Source organism: Thamnophis sirtalis, unplaced genomic scaffold (assembly GCF_051295495.1).
Source record: "Thamnophis sirtalis isolate CommonGarterSnake01/CBP01778 unplaced genomic scaffold, rThaSir2_p1.2 scaffold_5, whole genome shotgun sequence".
Taxonomy (NCBI): Eukaryota; Metazoa; Chordata; class Lepidosauria; order Squamata; family Natricidae; genus Thamnophis; species Thamnophis sirtalis.
In genome coordinates this window covers 58,322,698-58,345,758 of record NW_028261385.1, presented here as the reverse complement: position 1 = coordinate 58,345,758, position 23,061 = coordinate 58,322,698, and the positions used below count along the sequence as shown (strand labels likewise).

Sequence of the window (23,061 nt, the reverse complement as noted above, 5' to 3'; positions counted from 1 at the left end):
ACAAGCAACAGGGAGAAAGCAGAACTATTTAACTCATTTTTTGCATCTGTCTTTACACAAAGGGATAAAAGAGTCCAACCTTTCAAAAACAGCACCACAAAAATCAGATTAGGAACACAAGTTGAAATAGGGAAGAAAATGGTAAGTGAGCACCTGTCTACCCTAGACAAGTTCAAATCACCAGGACCGGATGGATTACACCCCAGAGTTCTGAAGGAACTGGCAGACAAGATCTCAGAACCACTGAACTATATATTTCAGAGCTCCTGGAGCACCGGGGAACTGCCAGAGGACTGGAAAAGAGCTGATGTGGTTCCTATCTTCAAAAAAGGGAAAAAAAACAGATCCAGGAAACTACAGACCTATCCGCCTGACTTCAATACCAGGAAAGATTCTGGAAAAGATAATCAAGCAACGAATTAGCGAACACCTAGAAGTAGACAAAGTAATAGCCAAAAGCCAACATGGGTTTGTCAAAAACAGATCATGCCAGACTAATATTATTGCATTCTTTGATAGTGACAAAATTAGTGGACCAAAGGAATGCCATCAATATAGTTTATTTGAACTTCAATAAAGCATTTGATAACCTACTACTAGATGAAATAGAAGAATGTTGGTTAGACAGCATCACCACCAGATGGATTTGTAACTGGCTGACCAACCGCACACAACATGTAGTTCTCAATGGAACTGCATTTACATGGAGGGAAGTATTCAGTGGAGTACCCAAGGCTCTATTTTAGGCCCTCTTCAACATCTTCATCAATGATTTGGATGAGGGAATAAATGGGGAACTCATCAAATTTGCAGATGACACCAAGCCGGCAGGAATAGCCAACACTCCAGAAGATAGGCTTAAGAAGGATCTTGACAAACTTGAACAATGGGCACTATCTAATAAAATAAAATTCAATGGTGAAAAGAGTAAGGTTCTACATTTAGGCAAGAAAAATGCAATGCACAAGTACAGTATAGGTGGTACCTTGCTCAATAGTAGTAACTGTGAGAGGGATCTTGGAGTTCTAGTGGACAACCATTTAACTATGAGACAGCAGTGTGCAGCAGCTGCCAAAAAAAGCCAACACGGTTCTAGGCTACATATCTAGGGATAGAATCAAGATCATGTAAAGTGTTAATATTGTTTATAATGTTTATAATGCCTTGGAGGCCACACTTGGAATACTGCATTCAGTTTTGGTTGTCATGATATAGAAAAGATGTGGAGACTCTGGAAAGAGTGCAGAGAAGAGCAACAAAGATGATTAGGGGACTGGAGACTAAAACATATGAAGAATGGTTTCAGGAACTGTATATGTCTAGTTTAATAGAAAGAAGGACTAGGAGAGACATGATAGCAGTGTTCCAATATCTCAGGGGTTGCCACAAAGAAGAGGGAGTCAAACTATTTTCCAAGGTACCTGAGGGTAGAACAAGAAGCAATGGGTGGAAACTAATCAAGGAGAGAAGCAACTTAGAACTGAGGACAAATTTCCTGACAGTTAGAGCAATTAGTCAGTGGAACAGCTTGCCTGTTGACAAAGATTGCGGTGAGGGTTCTCTTGGATCATAACTCAGTTTGGACCGAATTGGGAAGGGTAGTGCGGGCAAGGAGGTCTTGGAGGTCGAATGGGAGTTTACGTTGATATGAAAAGTATATTAATGATTGTAAAAAATTGCTATCTGAATTCTTTGTTCGGAATATGAATAAGGGCATATTCAGGGATATATATATATATATATATATATATATATATATATATATATAGACATAAACAAGGGCAAAAACAAAAAGAATTGGAAGAGGAAACCAAAAGAAAAATTTGAGATGCATCTAAATTGTGTTATAGAGGAAGGAGGCATAAAGAGGACAAAATTAAGGGTTTGGAAACAGATAGATATTTAGATAAAGAGATAAGGTCCCTAGCTAGAGAAGAGTACAGGAAAAGCTGAATCAACAAATAATTTCTGGGGAAACCCTGCAGGTAATCAATCAATTAAGATTAGGAACAATGTAAACTGCTTAAGTTTGTGTAATGGTAAGAAGCTGAATTCAATGCAGAGATTTTACTGACTTTTTTTTCTTCTCTTTCTTTCTTCTTTCCCCCCCCTTTTTTTTCTTTATTATTCTTTTTTCCTAACCTACTTGGTCTTAATACATTTTGAAATCCTGCAGGTAATCAATCAATTAAGATTAGGAACAATATAAACTGCTTAAGTTTGTGTAATGGTAAGAAGCTGAGTTCAATGTAGAGATTTTACTGACTTTCTTTTTTCTCTTTCTTTTTTCTTTTCCCTTTTTTTTTCTTTATTATTTTTTCCCCTAACTTACTTGGTTTTAACACATTTTAGACTGTGTTTGATAAAAAGCTATACCGTGTACGGGCTCTGGGAAGTAGGGAGGGGGGAAGGGAGGTGGGGCCATAGGGGAGAGGGGGGAGGGGGGGAAATATAGTATGTGCCAGTTTTTAAAATAACATGATTGCACTTGTATACTGTTGCTCTTTTTTTAATTTTAGTATAAAAATAAGAAGCTGAATATATCGATGGATAGTAGAAATACACCGAAGTGAGGAGCAGAGGGAAAGAAGAGGGAGGGGTAGAGAGAGAGGGAGAGAGGACTGGAAGGAGGGTGAGATGGAAGGGAGGGGGAGAAAGGAGTGTTAGAGGGGGAGGGGAAGTAGGAGAGGGGAATGTTGGAGGGGAGAAAGGAAAGTTGGAGGGGGGAGAAAGAAAGGGTGTATGGAGGGTTGAAGCGTTATATTGGTTTTGTATTTTGGGGAACATAAGGAGGGCTGTGTTTATCGCTCAATGTTATATGGCCCCAATCATGCACAGTATATATGTGATTGTATGAAATGAAAATGAAAAATGAAATAAAACATTTGAAGAGAAAAAAAAAAGAATGGTTTCAGGAACTGGGCATGTCTAGTTTAATAGAAAAAAGGATTAGGGGAAACATGATAGCAGTGCTCCAATATCTCAGGGAGTGCCACAAAGAAGAGGGAGTCAAATTATTTCCAAGGCACCTGGGTGTAGAACAAGAAGCAATGGGTGGAAACTAAACAAGGAGACAAGCAATTTAGAACTGAGGAGAAATTTCCTGACAGTTAGAACAATTAATCAGTGGAACAGTTTGCCTCCATAAGTTGTGAATGCCCCAACACTGGAAGTCTTTAAGTAGATGTTGGATAGCCATTTGTCTGAAACGGTATAGGGTAATAGCAATAGCAATAGCAATAGCAATAGCAGTTAGACTTATATACCGCTTCATAGGGCTTTCCTTCCTAGGGTTTCCTTCCTAGGCAGGGGGTTGGAATTGAAGATCTTCAAGGTCCCTTCCAACTCTGCTATTGTATTGTATTGATTGGTTATGGTGACGTCAGCAAACTTTCTTCAGACATATCTTGGGTGGCCAGATTCTATCTGACTAAATGGTCTCACAGGTAACCAGATCTTAAGGCCCTTGTATGTTGAACCAATTTGCATCGAAGAAAATGTCTTCTTTACAAGTGTTTATGGATATACTAAAGAGTCCCAGTTGGCCTCCACGCAGTCGCAGTTATACATTTAGCATTTTCAGAACAATGTTCAGTTCCACATTGTGGGTGAAGTGATAAGATCATGAGTGACCATTGCCAGAGCTTGTTTGTGTGTGTGTGTTTGTTTGTTTGTTTGTATGTATACAGAATTTTACATTCAAAAGGAAAATTTGTCAATAATTCCATAAATCAAAAACATCTTCCTAGGATTGTAAAGCAGCTGCAGCTGCATGATCCTGATAAAAGTTGCAGCTGCTTTAAGGAATTATTGACAGATGCTGCATATATCAGCCATGTGCTGTAGTCTAGATGATATTTTTATATTTCTATGTTATATATTTATAAATTTAATAAATATTTTTTTCTCTTTGAATCTGAGTCCTACCTAACCTGGATATGCACAGGTATGCATGTATGAATACCCATACTTATAAAAGTTTGTCTTTGGTGAAGTTATATAAAATGTATGTGTTAGGGGAAAATACTTCCAGGTTTTTTTTTAAATGGAAGAAATGGGATAATGAGTAAAATACATGCAAATCTGAGATGGATTTATTAATATATCTTTAGTTCATAAAGCATGAAATATTTTGTTATTAGGATAGTGGGATTTGCAATATTGGACTTATTTGCTATTACTCCAACAATCATTCTCTTAGTATATTTTTTCCTTCATGTAGCTGATAAAAAATGTTTTCCGTTTTTAAAACTGTGGTTTATCCTGTTCTAAACTAAGTTTGTGTGTGTGTGTGTGTGTGTGTGTGTGTGCGCGCGCGCGCATATGTGTATTTCTCCAAATGTTTCTTCTTTTCTCTTACAGATTCTGCATGCCCTAGAGGATTTGCAAGAGTCAAAGGTGTTTCTTGTGAAGGTAATCTTGTTAACTATTTGAGTTATTTTAACTAACAAAATAAAATGAAAGTATCTTACATGACACATATTGCAGTTGAAATCTACTTATTGTTCTCCAATGAACACTATCTTTTATATTAGAATAATAATTGTAATCTTTCCTTTGAGTTCATTTCAACTCCTTCAGGTTCCAGTTATTTTCTGGCAATAGAAGATATGGACCTATGCTCCATATTCAGTGGTGGGTTTCAAATTTTTTTAGAACCTCTTCTGTAGGTGTGGCCTGCTTTGTGGGAGTGGTTTGCCAGCCATGTGACCGGGTGAGAGTGGCTTGCCACCATGTGACTGGGTGGGTGTGGCCAACTTGTAAAATATAATGAAACTCACTTAATAACGCTCTTGCTTAGCAACCAAAATGTTGGCTCAGAAACCCTGGCATTTGAAGCACACAAGTCTTAAAGCTGTCAAGTTACAAGACCCTTGTACCCCTAACCCTTTAGGAAAAAAAACCCCAGGGGTGTTCAAACTTGACAGCTTTAAGACTTGTGTATTTCAACTCCCAGGATTCCTCCTCTCACTCTTCATCTTGATGATGGGCGGGGGGAGGGAGCTGGAATCGGTTCTAAACGGCACTGTAGAACTGGCAGGAATCCACCCCTGTCATATTCCTTATAAGGTCAGATCCTGAAACATCCCTTAAAGAATTGCAGAGAATTGTTCTATTCAGAAGAGATGGTTCTAATAGTAACCACGAATTAAGGCTTTATAATTATATATAAAGTTATATATAAAATTATATATAAAGTTATATATAAAGTTATATATAAAGTTATATATAAAGTTATATATACAATTATATATACAATTATATATACAATTATATATACAATTATATATACAATTATATATACAATTATATATACAATTATATATACAATTATATATATAATTTTGAATTGCCCTCAGAATTCTGCGGTACCCACAAAACTGGGGTTAATCAGCTGAAGCAACTGCCACCCGTCAGCAAATGAGCAACTACCTTCTGTATTGTTTGTACTTTCTGAACAATCTTTAAAGGCAGACTGTTGTAACATTCTAATGTTAAGGTATAAGGTGAAAAGTCACTGTTGCGAAAATTTGTTGGCTATAAAAAGAGCCACAAATGACCCACCACCCAAAGCTTGTCAAAGGGATCCCCTATCCATGGCTTTTACCTTTTGATCAACTGTCCAGACCTCTTCTTTCCTGTAGGGACCAAATCCTCTAAATGACTGACATTTTAAAAACTACTTTAGCTACCTATTCTTTGGATTAAGAAATATTTCCTAACTTATGTAACCAAATTCTTTGCAGTTCAAAAGTTATATGAAAAATCCATTTTGAATCCTGATTTCAGCTGCAGTCTATAGAAAACAGAAAACTATTAAATTATCAAAGTTCTAACCTTTTTCTCAACAGATACCTTCACAATCACCTTTCATTTTTTAAAAATAAATCAGTTCAATTTTGACTGTGCAATTTTAAACCTAAATATTCAATATAAAGTTTCACTGCTCAGTAGAGCTTACTCAAAAATAGGTGTACCTAGCATTGTACTCATACTTGCATTTTCTTACTTCAAAAAATAAGCTGTATAAAGAAAATGTAACTTATTTGTAAGAAATATACTAGGTATTTTATATTTCTGATATACGGTATGCCTATAAGAATAGATTGTCAGTTCCCTTTTATGTATATATCAGATGTAAATGAGTGTGAAGTTTTTCCGGGTGTGTGTCCCAATGGGCGGTGCATCAACAACAGAGGCTCTTTTCATTGTGAGTGTCCCAACGGTCTAACCTTGGATGGAACAGGCAGGGTGTGTTTAGGTGAGTATTCAAGATATTAAGCTTCTGTCTATCTACATAAGCCACTACAAGTTACACAGTGAAAGAGATCCTCAGCTTTTATCACTCACACACGTTGGCCTTTTCTAGTCTGTTATCATCCAAATGCTATATATCTGCAAGTCTTGGACTCTCAGACATATTTGTGAACTGAAGAAAAATGAGATAGAACAGGTATTTTCTGCATTTATTGTGCACTTGTTCAGGTTTAGCTTCAGAGTCAGAGATGCTAAAGACAAGAATTACATGCTAGAATTATGCACACAAACACAACACAGGCACACATAAACACACACACATACATATACACATAAATATACATATACATATACATGCAAATGTATTGATCATAAATGTCTGTGGAGATTCAGTCATCCAGGTCATGATTGTCTCAAAGATGCTTTTTTCAAGAGGCAACTGGACTTTCTGGTTTTTCTTTGAAAACGTTTCGCTTCTCATCCAAGAAGCTTCTTCAGCTCTGACTGCGTGGTGGGGTATGGAAGGATTTTACAGCTCTTTTGAAGATTGCAGACTCCACATTTTGGACAGAGAGAACTGCTGCCTTGAAAGAGGGATTAAAGAGGCCATCTATGTGGAGCCAAGGTGGCGCAGTGGTTAAATGCAGCACTGCAGGCTACTGCTAGATCAGCAGTTCAGCGGTTCAAATCTCACTGGCTCAGGGTTGACTCAGCCTTCCATCCTTCCGAGGTGGGTAAAATGAGGACCCAGATTGTTGGGGGCAATATGCTGACTCTCTGTAAACCGCTTAGAGAGGGCTGAAAGCCCTATGAAGCGGTATATAAGTCTACTGCTATTGCTATTGCTATTGCTATGTCAAAATTGAACAGCCCTCTCTCAACAAAGGAGGAGGGGTACAACATCACCTATCTCCAGTCTTCAACGCAGTCCTTCCAACAGTTCAAGCAGGTTCCACACCCATTTGCACCAGTCAGGTGACCCTGATGACTCAGATAAACCTCCAGGTGACCTTAACGACCCGCTAAAAGAATGCAAATTATCAGCTGTCTGCAAGGAGTTTAAATCCCTCTATTCTCCAACATCCAGTCAGAGCTGAAGAAGCTCCTTGGTTGAGAAGCAAATATCTTCAAAGAAAAACCAGAAAGTCCAGTTGCCTCTTGAAAAAAGGACCTTTGGAATATATTGGTTATACTTACTGGAAAGGAAGTCCATTAATTAAATGGAAGTTGTTTTCACCTAAGACCTTAATATCACAGAATGACCAAAATGGTTAGGAAAAAAAATACATTAACAAAGCCTCTGTTTTGTTTTTATTGGTTCATTTGTAGGTGTACTTTCCACCCACTTCTTAGAATTTCACATTATATTTGTACTTGTTAGATGCCAGCATTTCGTAATGTATCTGTAAACATATTGAATTAATTTTACAAAACAACTAAATTGCAATAAAATTAAAAACAGGGCTATGTCTCTCTCACCACAAAATAACATATATAATTTTCCTCTCTGTTATAGTATAAAAACATATTCAAAATAGACAATTCATTTACATTTTTTTCTAAAAAGATAGATCTCTGCAGGAGTTTTGTCAGGATGAAGAAAGCAGCATGGTAATGTTACAACTGCAGGTTCTGCTCCTTTGTTACATGCATGTAATGCAGTGGTGAGGTTCAAATTTTTTTAGAACCTCTTCTGTAGGTGTGGCCTATTTTGTGGGATTGGTTTGCTGGCCATGTAATCAAGTGGGAGTGGCTTGGCAGCCATGTGACTGGGTGGGCGTGACCAACTTGTAAAATGTGGTGAAACTCACTTAACAACGTTCTTGCTTAGCAACCAAAATGTTGTTGGCTCAGAAACTCTGGCAGTGAAGTCCACAAGTCTTAAAGCTGTCAAGTTATAAGACCTTGCACCCCTAACCCTTTAGAAAAAAAAACCCCTAGGAGTGTTCAAACTTGATAGCTTTAAGACTTGTGTACTTCAACTCCCAGAATTCCTCCTCTCACTCTTCATCTTGATGATGTGAGGACGGGGGGGGGGGGGGGAGAGCTGGAACAGATTCTAAATGGCACTGTAGATTTGTGGAACCTCTTCTATAGAAGAGGTTAGAACTGACAGGAACCCACCCTTGGTGCAATGTTATAGTGCATATACAAAAATTTACAACATCAATCTACCATGCTGTTTTCATCCTTCTGCCCTCTTGTTTATATGCTGCTTTGTACTTAATTCTAGAATATTTAGAAGACTTTTTTCTTTAAGAAGTAACAGTCTCCTGTAATTTATTACTATTTTTAATCCTTAAGAAAGACTTTCATACATAGTTGTGGAAGAAATAGTGTTCTTTTGAATTCTTATTTAATTTGAATTAATTATAATTAATCTTTATTATATTTGACAAGTACAAATGGGAATCTTTTGTATTTATCTTTCATATTAATTTTCATATCTGCTCACATAATAAGCAACATATAAAGCCGTTATATGAATGCACATGCTGATTTCCTTACTTTTAACTGGCAGTAAACTAATCAACACATTTGAATATAGTTTTAATATTCCCAAAGGGCCACAGCCCAGTACCGGGCCAGGTATACAGCATATAAAAATAAGTGCAGCAGAAAAACTTCCATATGTGATATTGCTTTTAATGACACATGCAGATATCCGAATGGAACAGTGTTACCTGAGATGGGATGAAGATGATTGTGTTCAACCTGTGCTTGGAAAATTCCGTATGGACACATGTTGCTGTGCTATAGGTGCTGCTTGGGGTTCAGACTGCGAAGAATGCCCCAAGCCAGGCACAAAAGAATATGAAGACTTATGCCCCAGAGGTCCAGGCTTCTCCAACCGTGGGGATATTTTAACTGGAAGGCCATTTTACAAAGGTAAAGAATAATATTTCAGATAAACTTTTATGTGCTTCATTGATATTTTTTTAAAATTCCATTACAGGGACTCATAATCCAGCAACTACAGGTTGTCCTCGACTTACAACAGTTCATTTATAACCGTTCAAAGTTACAACGGCATTGAAATAAAGTGACATTTGACAGTTATGACCATTATAACATTGTGATCAAAATTCAGATGCTTGGCAGCTGTTTATGATGATTGCAGTGTCGTGGGGTCATGTGATCCCCTCTTGCAACCTTCTGACAAGCGAAGTCAATGGGGAAGCCAAATTCACTTTACAACCATGATATTAACTTCACAACTGCAATGATTCATTTAACAATTATGGCAAGAAATGTCATGAAATGGGGCAAAACCCATCAAATGTCTCACTTAACAACAGAAATTTTGCACTCAATTATGGTCATAAGTCAAGGTCTACCTGTACAATTTTAACAGATACCTTTTGATAAAAAACTGAAGTCCTTATATGAAATACACAATTGTTGAAACAATCTACATAAGTCTCTTCCCCCTTTGCTGTGCTTGGAAGATCTTCTCCAAAACATATGAAATGTTATATAGAGTATATGATGCAATTATTCAAGCAAAACAAAATAAGCATTTTCTTTTTCTTTTCTTTTGAAGCAGCTACAAAGGATTGTGAATTTGGTGAGGAATGAAAGTTCTTTCCCCTAGAGATATTTTCCACTCAAAATCATATTCCAAAACCATATATTTTGTCTCTCAAATGAGAAATAGCTGAGAAAAGTGTTTTTGACTGGGAAAATGGTTAAAGAAGAAACATTTAAGCAGCTCTGCATAGCATTCCTAACAGATGTTTTTCGTTATAGATGTCAGGAAACTACTAAATACTCTTCCATGTAAGGTCTAGTTTTACCATTGTATAATTGAAAGGAGAGTGTGGAAAGTACATCTTACCACTGTATCCAGGATGACAAAAGGTTCTTTCAAAAGTTTGAAATATGCAAGTATGCAGCCCCATACATGGCACTCAGTAGCACTTATCCGAGTCTTTATATATTGAATTGCAGCCAAAGAGATTTTGTTCAGCTTAATATATTTGTCTCTGGGTTTTTGAATCATATATAACTATAAATAACAATAATATTTATTTATACAATCAACTCAATTATTGAGCCTAATTTTCTGTGAAGGAATGAAATTATTTGGTAAAACACATTTATAATTCCCAGACCACTGTCTGAATAATCAAGGAACCCTCTCAGAAACACAAGATTTGGCCATGTAACCTTAATCTATCCCTTGGTCCTTTATTCTTTTCCAGGCAGCATATTCAGACTTTCTTTGCCAATGCTTTCTTCCTACAGCTAAGAGGTCAAAATCACTCATTTGTCTTCTGTACCTAAAATAGCGTTAGAATTGAAGTCTCTTCACTCAAATCCAGTGCTTTAATCATTAAACCACATTGCTGTTGGTTACGATTTTGTTTGTTTTTGCCTTTTAATAATTCTTTCCTGCTAACTATGTGGACAAGCATGTGCAGTTTTCTAGGCAATATTTTGAGAAATGGTTTGTTGTACAAAAAACATTCCTTCTGTATACAGGATGTTATTATTACTTTAATTATGACTTCACAGACTTGCTTAGTAATTTAATGATTTAATTGCCTACATCAAAATAAATCTGTATCTTTTCTTATTTAATCTAAGTGACATGTTATTAACTGCCAGCCACAAAGAAGCACAATTCCTAATTTCAGACAATGATATCTTTCTTGCTCATGACATTAAAGCAAAAATGAAAGAGTTTACTGTGCATTTTGAGAAAATACGCTTTGATACAAATTCATAATGGTCTGAATTTTCTTTGGAGAATTGTTTTGTGATGGAAAGATCTACAAAATAAGTATAAGGCATCTAAATGAATGGAAACATTAAAACTGTTTATCATATATTTATAATGATTGTCCAGATATATTCCTGTGCTTTATGATGTTTTTAAGTACATTTTTCTATCAGATAAGTAACCTTTTGAACCCAAAAGTATGAATTTATTTTCTTGTTGCAGATATAAATGAATGTAAAATGTTCTCTGGCATGTGCACAAATGGCAAATGTAGAAATACAATTGGAAGCTTCAAATGTAGATGCAATAATGGATTTGCACTTGATATGGAAGAGAGAAATTGTACAGGTAAATTTGAGGGGGGATTACATATAAAGGATTGCCTTTCACTGCTTTATTAGATGAGAGACTCCATTGCTGTCATTAGATTCTCACTACTGATCATGTCTATCGATCTTGCAATAAATAAAGTTTGAAAAGTATTGATATCAACATCTGATGTTCATTAAAAAAAGTAAAACATTGTTTTTCTCAACATTCCTACAATCTAAATTTAGGTGGTACGTCATTTTGAATGGCTAAAATCACCAAATAGTAAAAATTTGAGTAGTTTGTTCCACCTTCCATTTTTCTACCAAAACTAACAAATATTTGTACACTTTTCATTTTAGAAATATTTTGAAAAAATATTTATGCAATAGCCTGCCCACAGGTGTTTAAGATCCACAATGTGGGAATTAGATGTTTTGTAAGTAAGGTTGTACATGCTTTGGAAATGATTCAGAAGTGTTTTGCACCTCTCAGGTAAACAACTTGTTTGCTGTTCATTAAAGCAGGCTAACTTTTCAAACTCTCATGAGAGCATATTGCTGTAAAAGTGGGAAAGTTGGGCTGCTTTAATGAAAAGCAGAAAAGAATTCCTTCCAAATCATTTCAGCCTTAAAGGTAAAGCAACTTTTACATTCCAATAGTTGCTAGCATTCAGCCCTGGGGCCTTCTTGTCCCGTCTTCTCTCTGCAGGCCTTGTTAATTCTTTGATCTTGAACTGTTAATGAGAGAACATACAGAAGCAACATTTTTTTCTCCAGTTCTTTTGTCTCTGATAGATTATTTAACATGAAGCATGCCTATAGAAAATACTTATCTCGATCTATTTTGACATACAATGCCACAGTTTAAAAATGCTAAGCCCATTTTGCACTGTAGTCCAACATTCTGTCACTAATATACTTGGTGTGTCTTTTTAAAAATACAGGTAGTCCTCAACTTATAACAGTTCATTTAGTGACCATTCATAACGGCACTGTAAAAAGTGACATGATCATTTTTCACATCTATGGCTTTCAGCATGCCTATGGTCACATGATTTACTTTCGGATGCTTGACAACTGGTTCACATTTATGACAGTTGTAGGGTCCTGGAGTCATGGGATCCCCTTTTGCGACTTTCTAACAAGCAAAGTCAATGGGGAAACCAGATTCACTTAACTGTGTTATTAATTTAATAACAGTGATTCACTTAAGAAATGTGGCAAGAAAAGTTGTAAAATGGGGCAAAACTCGCTTAACAAACTTCTCACTTAGCAACAGAAATTTTGGGCTCCATTGTGGTCGTACGTTGAGGACTACCTATACAGATCTCATCTTTTTAACTGTAAGGAGAAAAGCATAAGTAAGAATCTTGTTGACAGGTGAGCTTGAAAAGATTTCTTAAAATGCAGTTGTACTACTGTATTTAAAATAACAATAGTACTAATGTAAAAAAATTGGAAAAGTTTCAGGGAGTCAAGAGAAAAGGCAGGTTATTTAAATTATCATCAACTGGCTTAGTTTGTTTAAATATGGTTTCAACCTTTCTAAATAAATCACTATCCAACGTTGTTCTGAAAGGAAAAATAATTCTTTAGCATCTAAAAATCTTAGATTTAGTTAGTGACTTTATACATCTGTGAAGAATACCATAGTTGTTTGCATTGTGGGTGGCTGCACATTTAAGTAAAGAGAAGTTTGTTCTGGAACGGTAGAAATTAAATCACCAGAGTAATGTAAAATGTGTGTGGCAAAACATGTAAATCAAGGTTTTCTTGGTATTAATACTGCTGTAGCAGTTATTTCCTTGTTTATATAATGATTGTTTTCCTTGTTTTTATAAAGATTGCATTCATAAAAATGTTCTTGCCAAACTTAACTTAAAGTTTGGAAAGAAAATGTTACCCTGAATTCTTACGCCTATTATGTATCAGGAGAATTTCCTTTTCCTCTGACATAGAGTCACCTCATCACTAGAAGAAAGGTCAATTCTCTCATTAGGGGAGCAAGGCCAATTTCCCAGTCAAGTTAAATAAAAAAATAGAGCCCCACATAAGTTTATACTCATGCTATCACATTTACCTTCCTTTCTTTTCTTTCATAATATGTAGGGAGAGATTAGAATGTCAACTGAGTAAGTCAGGAAGTGACTTTAAATGTTGTTAATGGGAGGCCTCCTGCTCTTTTTTATGTCAGAACAATGCGTGTTAAATTTTTCTACCTATGCTGCCTGCTAGATTGGGAAAAATATACTTGAAACCTTCCTTCAGTCTTAGAATTTTGATTGGCTTGTCTCACTTCCTTTCCAGTCCAGCCAATTTGAGAAGTAACCATGTGCCTGCCATCCTATACATTCATTAGTAAGGATGGGCAAGCTTTCTGCCATTTTTTTTCTTCAGTTTGAAGCAAAAAAGAAAACGCAGAAAGACAAGGCTTATTTGTTGTCATACTTGCCGGTCAACTGTTCTGGACATCTCAGAGCAATGTGAAAGAGGTGCATTTCAATATCAGTCAATAAGGCCTTTGGTTTTCCTACTGGCAGTATCTGTCTGCCTGTCTATCTGTCTATATATCCATCCGTACATGTATCCATCTACACAGAGCAAGTTATAAAATTAAAATGCATATTACAGATATGATAGAAAGTATCAAAATGTTTATGAATATCAACATAAAATCAATATAATTCTGGTTGTGGTTATTGTAAATTCAAATGTTGATTAACATTAACAGAGCTTCCAGAGTGAACACCAGTTCATGTTAAGTGCTTCCAGATTCAAAATGTAGTCTTTAAGTCTGAAGTTGAATGGCATAACATAGATCAAGACCATCCATACTGCAGACTCCACGATGTATCTTCTTGGGATATGTTAGTATTATTTTCCACAGTGCAGACAGTATCCTAGTAAGCCAGCAAGATGAACTTCTATCCACCTTATGAGAAGAAGTCATTTGCTTATAAATAATTCCAGTAGAAAGAGGGAGAAATCTGAGAAGAATGAGAAGGGATAAAAAATAATTGATTGTCAATGATTGTAGAAATTACTAGTTATAGCAGTGCATCCTTTCATTATATAAATATCATCTTCTTGTTTCAGTCATCATTCTTCCAATTAGTTTCAATAATTGTAAGGCTCCTGTTGTCTCTGCATTTGAACTGTATTATTGTCTCTGTTTTATGGACAATTAATTTATTTGATGCTTGTGTTAACAATAACATATTATTTCCTTTTTTTATTCTGGAACTAGATATTAATGAATGCCGTATCTCACCTGATCTTTGTGGAAGTGGCACTTGTGTCAACACTCCAGGAAGCTTTGAGTGTGAATGCTTTGATGGCTATGAAAGTGGATTTATGATGATGAAAAACTGTATGGGTGAGTGATGAACTTTTGCGCAGTTTTTTTCCACCTTCAAATTTTCCACATATATTGGACTGAGAATCTTACAATTGGGGTACAACAATTTTATATATACGTATTTATATACTATGCTACACTACACTACACTAACTACACAGGGTTCACCATTGGGGTACAGCAATTTTATATATACATATTTATATACTATGCTACATTACACTACACTACGCTACGCTACATTACAGGGTTCCCCAACCCCTGGCTGCGGTTCATTACCAGATCATCAGCCATTTGGAACTGAGCCATGGAAGTGGTGGGCGAGTGCGCAAGTGCACATCCCCACTTGTGCAAGTAGAGGGTCCATGCGTGCATTTATGCTCCATTAGTGGGAACAGTGGTAAGTACAATATCCACCACTTGCTCAAAAGGAGCTGCACACATACCTGCCACCCGCATAGCTCCCCCCAACTAGGCCACAAAGGTGGAAAGGTTGGGGAACTTGGTATGGTATGGTATGGTATGGTATGGTATGGTATGGTATGGTATGGTATGGTATGGTATGGTATTCTACTATACTATGTTATACTACACTATACTATATTTGTGATGAAAAGATCTACAAAATAAATATAAGGCATACAAGCATTTTAATCCTGATTGCCATTTAATTATTTTAGTTTGCTTTAGCGATATCTGCTATTTTTATTTGATGACTTGGTATACAATTCAGAGGCATGGTATCCCATAATAGTACAAAGTAAGTGCTATGGGACTAATAGAAGCCACTAACACTGAATCTAAACATAAAAGTCTTTCTCTTTCTTTTTCAGAACATAGAAATCCATTAAATTAAATTGTGGTCTAACTACAGAAAAAAGATTTTTCAGCAATACCAAAAGATCACAAACCACTTGTGAAAAGCACATGAGACTTAGCACCTATTTTGCTGCTTATAGTCTAAAACAAAACTCTAAAAAATGTGGTGGGACCAGAGGTGGGTTCCTACCGGTTCAGACTGGTTCGGCCAAACCAGTAGTGTTTTTCAAGCCTGGGTCTCTGGAACCGGCAGTGACCCAGGCCTGCCACACCTCCAAACCAGTTCTCCAGTCGGCACAGCATGTCCCCCCACCCTTTTAATGTTCCACACATGCGCAGATCTATTTTTTGGTAACCCATGTACAAAAAGAAATTCTGAGTGGCAAACAGAATAATAAAAAAATCTGATTTCTCCACTTTGAAAACTATAATCAGTTTACCTTTAAGCTAATTCACATTATTGCATTGTGCGCACACCGAACTGGCAGTAATGCCAGCAGCAACCCACTCCTGGATGGGACATGATCTTTTTGCACATATTAGAATATATAAAATAACTTCAGAAATAGCAGTAAAAGGAAACCTCAATACATTGGGTTTTAAAAGGATTTTGTAAGCACCAAATTACCCATATCCCTGTAATATCATTATTCTGTTGCTTCGCATGTACACTGTGACCTTCTGCACTGTAGACAAATTCCTTGTGTGTCTAAACACACTTGGTCAAATAAAGGATTTTATTATTACTAAAAAACATAGAGGGATAAGTTGTCATTGTTTTTATAAATAGAATCTTAGAATGTAATTGTTTCTTGTTGCTTCCCTATATTGGCAATTAACATATCCTTTAAAATCTTTTCAGACATAGATGAATGTGAACGTAACCCGCTTCTCTGTAGAGGTGGGAAATGCTTGAATACTGAAGGAAGCTTTCGGTGTGATTGTCCTCTTGGGCATGAATTGTCTTCATCACGTGAAGAATGTGTGGGTAAGTTTCATGAATTTATGAATAAGTTATTGTGTGAATAAATCATCTATGATGTTCAATAGCATGATATAAATTCATCCACTAATTAAAAATTGTTTCACCTGGAATATTTGGACTACCTACATATCCATCATACTGTTTCTTTTTGGGGAAAACAGTGTTATGCAAATTTCAGAGTAGAAGAAACAAATAACAAACAAAACAAAATAAAGGCAAGATATAAAAGAAAATAAACTAACTAAATCTAGCTTACACTAACACCATTCACTATAATTTTCAATAATTTTCTATTCTTTTTTTAAACATTTTTTTTTTATTTTTGAACATAGACAAACAAACATAAAAATTAAAAAAAATCTTCCATTACAAATTGTAGAAAGTGTGTCAGTTCTAGATAAAGCTTTTAAACGTCCTCTCATATTCTCCATGTGTTGTTTATATAAAATTTATATTATCAAACTAATATATCTATATGTTTTGTTATTATTATTAATCATTATTTAACTATAGCTATTGTCACTTCATTTTATACATACTACTAGTAAACTAAATTTAGCTTAGTTTTTATTGTACATTTTCATTACATCAACCTGTATCTTTCCAGTAATAGTGCAGTCTTATACCTCTTGCCATTTGTAGCATTAATATTCTAGTTACTTTCTTAATAAATCTTTTATGAATTTCTCTTCACAATATGTTGTTCCTTTTGTATCTCATAAAAGCTCAAAGCTCTTTCCATCAGCTTATCTTTGCTTATCACCAGTGTTTCTGCCAAAATTTGTCTCCTTATCTCCATCAATTTTTCTCTCTTTTCTTCTTCTGTGCTTTGAAGTCTGGGGTAGAGTTCCAATCCATCTATCTCCCCATTCCTTATTCCGCTCTTGCCATTACCAACTACACTCACTTTGTTATCAGTATCCACAGTTTTCCTATCTCTTTACTTATTTTTTTTCTTCCATTTTTTGAACTCTGTCCTCCACATTCTTCATTTGATAAACTGACACTAAACTCCTATTTATATTGGGAAACGTAATGATTTTGGTCAAAAATTTTTAGGAATTTCTGGTTCTAGTTGCTAAGCATGCATACTATTTCTTGGAAATTTGAAAAATACTTATGCAGTTTTGCACATATCTGACACAGCTATTATTTAATATTCAGCCTTTCCATATGGAAAAAATTTCTCCTTTATATTTATTTAATTAACAAAGATAAATGACAATGTTATCAAATATTAACTAAGTATTAATAGCTTAATATTATCAAAGACACATGTATTTTCAGGGTTGATTATTCAGGAGGATCTCTAAGTAAACGTGAAGAATTTAATTTCACATATCTAATCCAAAATGTGAAGGAAGCTAAAGTGGAAAGCTGTAGCAGGTACAAATGAAAATGGTCTGACCCTGCATAATTAGGGTATCTTATACAGACTTGAGTTTCATTACAATGAAATGGCTAAAAGCATGAAAAATATCACATTCAAAATGACATTCACTTCTGACCCAAAAAGCTTCACCAATCATAACCTCTGTGAGGTCCACCGAGATGAGGAGATCGTTACTGCTCACACTCTCCAGAATTGCCAAAGAGAGTGCATCTTGAATTTTCTGTACGTTATGTATCAATTAAGAAATTTGAGGTCAAGAATCATCCTCCAGCCCCCCAAAGACTTTGGCACGATAAAGAGACAAGAGTAGAACCCTCGTCTTACCTGGCCTGGAGGCACAGGTTAAATGGCCTGAATGTGGAGCAGGTGATGAATGGCTTGCTCCACCAGGAGTCTCTTGTGAGGATCCCTGGATATTGGACACATGACAAAGTGGTTCGGGGGGCTGGAGCACAAGTCCCGAGCTAGGCCGAATCTGATGGTGGACCTGACCTACACGTCATTGGTGATGTTGTCCCAACAGTCCGAAAAAGCTGCCAGGTGTCCCCCTATTGCCTCTTGAATGACTTATTGGAAGAGTCCCTGAAGGACTTCTGGGGGTAGAACCTCTGGTTACTCCTGTTTGATGGGTTGGAGAATGAGGGACCCTGTCTGGGAGAAGCCTAACGTTGTGGATGGGAGTTGGAGAAACCCCTGTCCTGGCTGCAAAAGGGCTGCCTACAGTAGAAGGAGTGGCCTTGACCTTCCTGTTTCTTAATGGCAGCTTGGAGAACCTTCCTCTTATCTTTAGATTCTACTAAGAGGGGCTCCAAAGAGAAGGCTGGAGGAGTAGGCTGAAGAAGCAAGCCTCCACTTAGCCTGGGCCTCTGCTTGCCATTGCCTGAGCCAAATGAGTCTGCGGGAAGAGATAGAGAAAGCAATAGATTTGGATGCAAAGTAGGCCAAGGAAGCATCTGTGTTGTATTCCAGGGCTGCCTTTAGCTTGTTAATGTTTTTGCAAGCCCTGGAATTGCTAGGAGGAATCCTTTCCTGAAGCTGCCAAAGCCACAGAAGGGCAGAGCGGCTAAAGAAAGAGGAGGAGATTGCAGCCCGAACAGCCCACACCGCGGCTTGATGGGCCTTGAGAGGAGTCTGTTCGATCCTTTTATCCTCCGTACGAAGCGCCTCTTTGGGAGCAGCTGAAGCCGCAATGGGAGAGGACAAGGTCAACACAGGCAAATCAATGGAAGGTACCTCAAGAGCTTTGGCGAGGTCGAGACCCACATTGTACAGATGCTTGTCTAATTGGAGGGGAGAGGACCTGTACCTGGCAACACTCACTGTTTCTGGACCACATTGATGAATAGTCTGGGGGAGGGGATCACTTCCTTCTCCACCCTGGGTTGAGTAGAGAAAGGATCTGTAGTGTCTGTCTTGTCCGCTTCCGCCCCCTAGGGAATCTTCGGGGCTGGGATGCCCGCGATCTTTCTCACCTAGAATAGAAGATAACAAAAAACCGCTGGTTTAAACAGACCAACAAAAGAAGGGGGGTTGGGAGGGAGATCCTCATCTTCAGACAGGTCCAAATCTCTGGCTGGATGCTTCTCTTCTCCAAAAACGGACGGTTGACTGGAGGTGCCTGGAAGCTTGTGAGAAATGGAGGCTGAAAGGTTCACTCTTCCCTGCACCTGGAACTGGAAGAGGAAGACCTGCGAGAAGTGGAATGAGAAGAAGATGAAGACCTGTGCTTTAGTCCCACAGCAATTCCCCGCTCAATGGCATCAGAAATGATAGCTGCCATCTCAGGTGTATAGGGTAGGGCCCTGAAGGGTGTAGCACCAGAATTGTGGGAGAAGACCTTGCCTTCAGGAGTGAAACTCCTATCCCCGTCCGACTCCTCCCCACTGTAAACCTGGGCATCTGCATCCCTGGCTTCCCCAGGTTGAATGATGGAGGCTGCAGGACAAAGTTCCTCCTCAGAATCTGAAGAAAGGTCTGGAGGAGAGCTAACCTCAACCTGCCTTTGGGCCTGGAAAGAACAGGGTTCCACATGTTTGGTCTTCTCCCTGGCCTTTCTGGGGGGTGGGGCAGTTGGACTCCACCCCCTTCCTCCATCGGAGTACCTGAAGTAGGCCTGCAGTTGGGCCTGTGTGTCTTAGTTGGTGGTGGAGCAGAGGAGACCCCATTGGTGGCCCTGCATTTGGAAGCCCTGGTGGGGAGAGGATCAGCCTGAGGGATTGAGGCCTGGTTGTCTGGAGGAGCCTGCGGGCCTTGATCTTGTGTGGCAGACATGGCCAGTAGTCACTGTGACACTCAAAATGGCAGCCGGAGGTTTCCTGCCAATTCAAAATGGCCACTGAGGCAGAAAGCCTCAGAAGGCAGCGTGACCGAGAAAGCCACAGAGAAAGCCACGGAGACGAAGGATGCTGCGGAAAGCTTCGGCTGCACCCCTGATGCTACAGTGGTTGCAGCGGGCATGATGGCAAGGACGGAGATGACAGCGATGGCAGTGGGGGCAATGGTGGCGGCAGCAGTGATGGCAGCGATGGCGATAGCGGCAGTGAAGGCGAAGGCTGAAGTGGCGGCTGCAGCAGCTGTAGCGGTGGCAGCGATGGCAAGAAAGGCCAGTCCCAAAGCCAGAAGGCTGGAAAGGGCTGCCTGATGGGCGGTAGCCTCCAATGGCCAGTGTCCAGCAGTGCCGCCGCCCAAGAAGCCCTGAGGAAAAATGAGGCACCTTGTGGTTCTTCTTTCCCTCAGCCTTGAAGGGCTGCAAAGCCCAGAGCTCCAGGAGGGAGCTGGAAGTCCGAAATGAGATCCCCTGCCTAATTATTAGCAGGGGAAGCAAAAAACAGGTAATTTAATTTGAACATAGCCAGTTTAATAATTTTTTTCTTAATTTCTAGAAGCAGAGAGAGCAATCAGCACAGCTAGTCGACTGACTCTAAAAAAGCGAGAGGACACTCCTCAGACGCTATGACATCACTTTGGTAGACTCAGTCCATTGATTACTGGCTAAGTTAACCCATGCATGGCTGTGTCTCCACCAACTTTGGAGAACGTAGTGTCTCTCTGTATATGTGTGTTACGTATATAGGGACTGGAATTTGTATTATATCAATAATGTGATTGTGATTTTTCTATGACTGTAATATTAGCATTCTTGTAATATTACAGCATAAAACAACTGGCCCTTAGCTGTTGAAAAGTTTAACTTCATATCAGAACCCCCTTTCGTGATATTGCTAGATTTTTTTTCCCGTTGAAAATCTGAAAAAAAATGCAAGAGCTGAAGCAAGCAAATTTTCTTTTTCAGATATCAATGAATGTTCTCTTAGTGATAACCTATGTAGAAATGGGAAATGTGTGAATGTGATTGGAATGTATCAGTGTTCCTGTAATCCTGGGTACCAGGCAACTCCAGATAAGCAAGGTTGCATCGGTGAGTACTAGAAATTTTAAAACCTGACAATTTTATAATACTTTTTAATGTGTTCTTTTCAGAATTTCAACTTCATAAAAAATAAGATGTAGCTTCAAGATCTATAAAGCTGTGCCACCCTGAGTACACCTCAGTACAAAATTGCACTGTTAATTTTGTCAATTTAGCTATATTTTACATTCTAACTATAAAACTAAACTAAAGTTATCTAAACTATAACTTTAGTTTGATAAGTTATATACCAAAATATTGACTCCTAAAAGCACTTATGTTCTTCTGTTGATAGAGATAGGGATGAAATGTGAAAATTAGAGAATAAAAATGTAAAAATGCAGCTATTAGAAACAAAAAAAGGGATGCTTTGTAAGGTACGTGTCTCATCTGTCCCAAATATACTCTCCTAGATATTGATGAGTGCATGATTATGAATGGAGGCTGTGACACTCACTGCAGTAATTCAGAAGGCAGCTATGAATGCAGTTGCAGTGATGGATATGCTCTGATGCCAGATATGAGGACTTGTGCAGGTAAGATAAATAAGTTTGACTTTATTTCTTATATTATATCCACCGAACAATTGAGAAAATATCAATATGGTTCTATAGTAAAGAGGCTTAGAGAATGAACCACGAACCATCAAAGTTAGAGTCAGGGTGATATAGTGGTAAAGATGCTGGGCTAGAAATGGGTGGACGAAGGTTCTAACCTTCATTTTCTCACAGTCCAGCCAGCACATCGGGCAATTGATCTGGAGGAAAATTGGAGGAGGGAATGTGATGTACATTAGCTTGAGCTAATTGAATAATAGAAATATAAATCAAATAAATAATGGTCACTTGTTAGATTTATATTATGCTTATTATATTCTATTATATAATAGAATTGCAGCCCAATTCTTTTAGTAATTTCCTTACTTGCCTTTAAGCTGTCACACTAGAATTTTAGCTTTGACAGTAAAATTACCGTATATACTCAAGTATAAGCCAAGTTTTTCAGCCCACTTTTTGGGCTGAAAAAAGCCGCCTCGGCTTATACTCGAGTCAGTGAAAAATTTGCCTGAAATGGAGGAGAAAAAGGGGCGGGGCCATGCCGCTGGGTGACGCTCGTGAATGGCCCGGCGCCCCTGAGTTTCCCCTCCCTCTGTGTCAGTTTGCCGCGCAGCGCGCACCGCACCATCCCCCCTCCTCACGTTCTAATGTAATGCAGGGCTGTCTTACGATTCCCCTTCCTCCCCCTCCTGCCGCTCTGCAACGATGTCCCACCTCCTCCTTGTTATGGCAAGCAGCCACATAGCGATGTCCCACCTCCTCTGGTACAGTGATCCAATGATAGGAATCACTGTGCCGTGTGTCATAGGAGGCGGGACATCGCTCCCGCGGCTGCACGGGACATCATTACCGGTAGCTGCTGCATTTCCCACCCTAGGCTTATACTCGAGTCAATAACTTTTCCAGTTTTTTGTGGTAAAATTAGATGCCTCGGCTTATATTCGGGTCAGCCTATACTCGAGTATATACGGTAGTATGATTCTAACAAATGTGTGGTTCCAGTAAAGTACAACAAAGTAGCAGTATACACCAAATATCAGGTTAAAAAAATTAAAATACAGAAAGAAAGGACAATCTCTGCAAGTCTTTGCAATCTTTGCAACCTTGTATAGCATCAAATGGTGCTTTAAAAAAAAACATGATCTCTCTCCTATCTTTCTTTCTATTAAAACCTGTGAATTAGGAAATATTTAATTTAAACTTCTGAAAAGGAAAGTTTGCTTAATAGGTAATAGTTTCCTCACA

The 23,061-nt window shown here is 38.0% G+C and overlaps 1 protein-coding gene across 1 annotated transcript in view; it reads left to right on the top strand.

Moving 5' to 3' along the window:
- Nucleotides 1–23,061, top strand: part of FBN2 (fibrillin 2) — a 123,978-nt gene that overhangs the window by 57,479 nt on the left and 43,438 nt on the right. Inside the window, exons 22-29 of the mRNA XM_087715879.1 lie at nucleotides 4,363–4,413; nucleotides 6,137–6,262; nucleotides 8,920–9,147; nucleotides 11,207–11,332; nucleotides 14,543–14,671; nucleotides 16,335–16,460; nucleotides 21,143–21,268; nucleotides 21,673–21,795. Coding sequence (XP_087572005.1) covers nucleotides 4,363–4,413; nucleotides 6,137–6,262; nucleotides 8,920–9,147; nucleotides 11,207–11,332; nucleotides 14,543–14,671; nucleotides 16,335–16,460; nucleotides 21,143–21,268; nucleotides 21,673–21,795 — 1,035 coding nt within the window. The remainder of the gene's footprint in view (nucleotides 1–4,362; nucleotides 4,414–6,136; nucleotides 6,263–8,919; nucleotides 9,148–11,206; nucleotides 11,333–14,542; nucleotides 14,672–16,334; nucleotides 16,461–21,142; nucleotides 21,269–21,672; nucleotides 21,796–23,061) is intronic.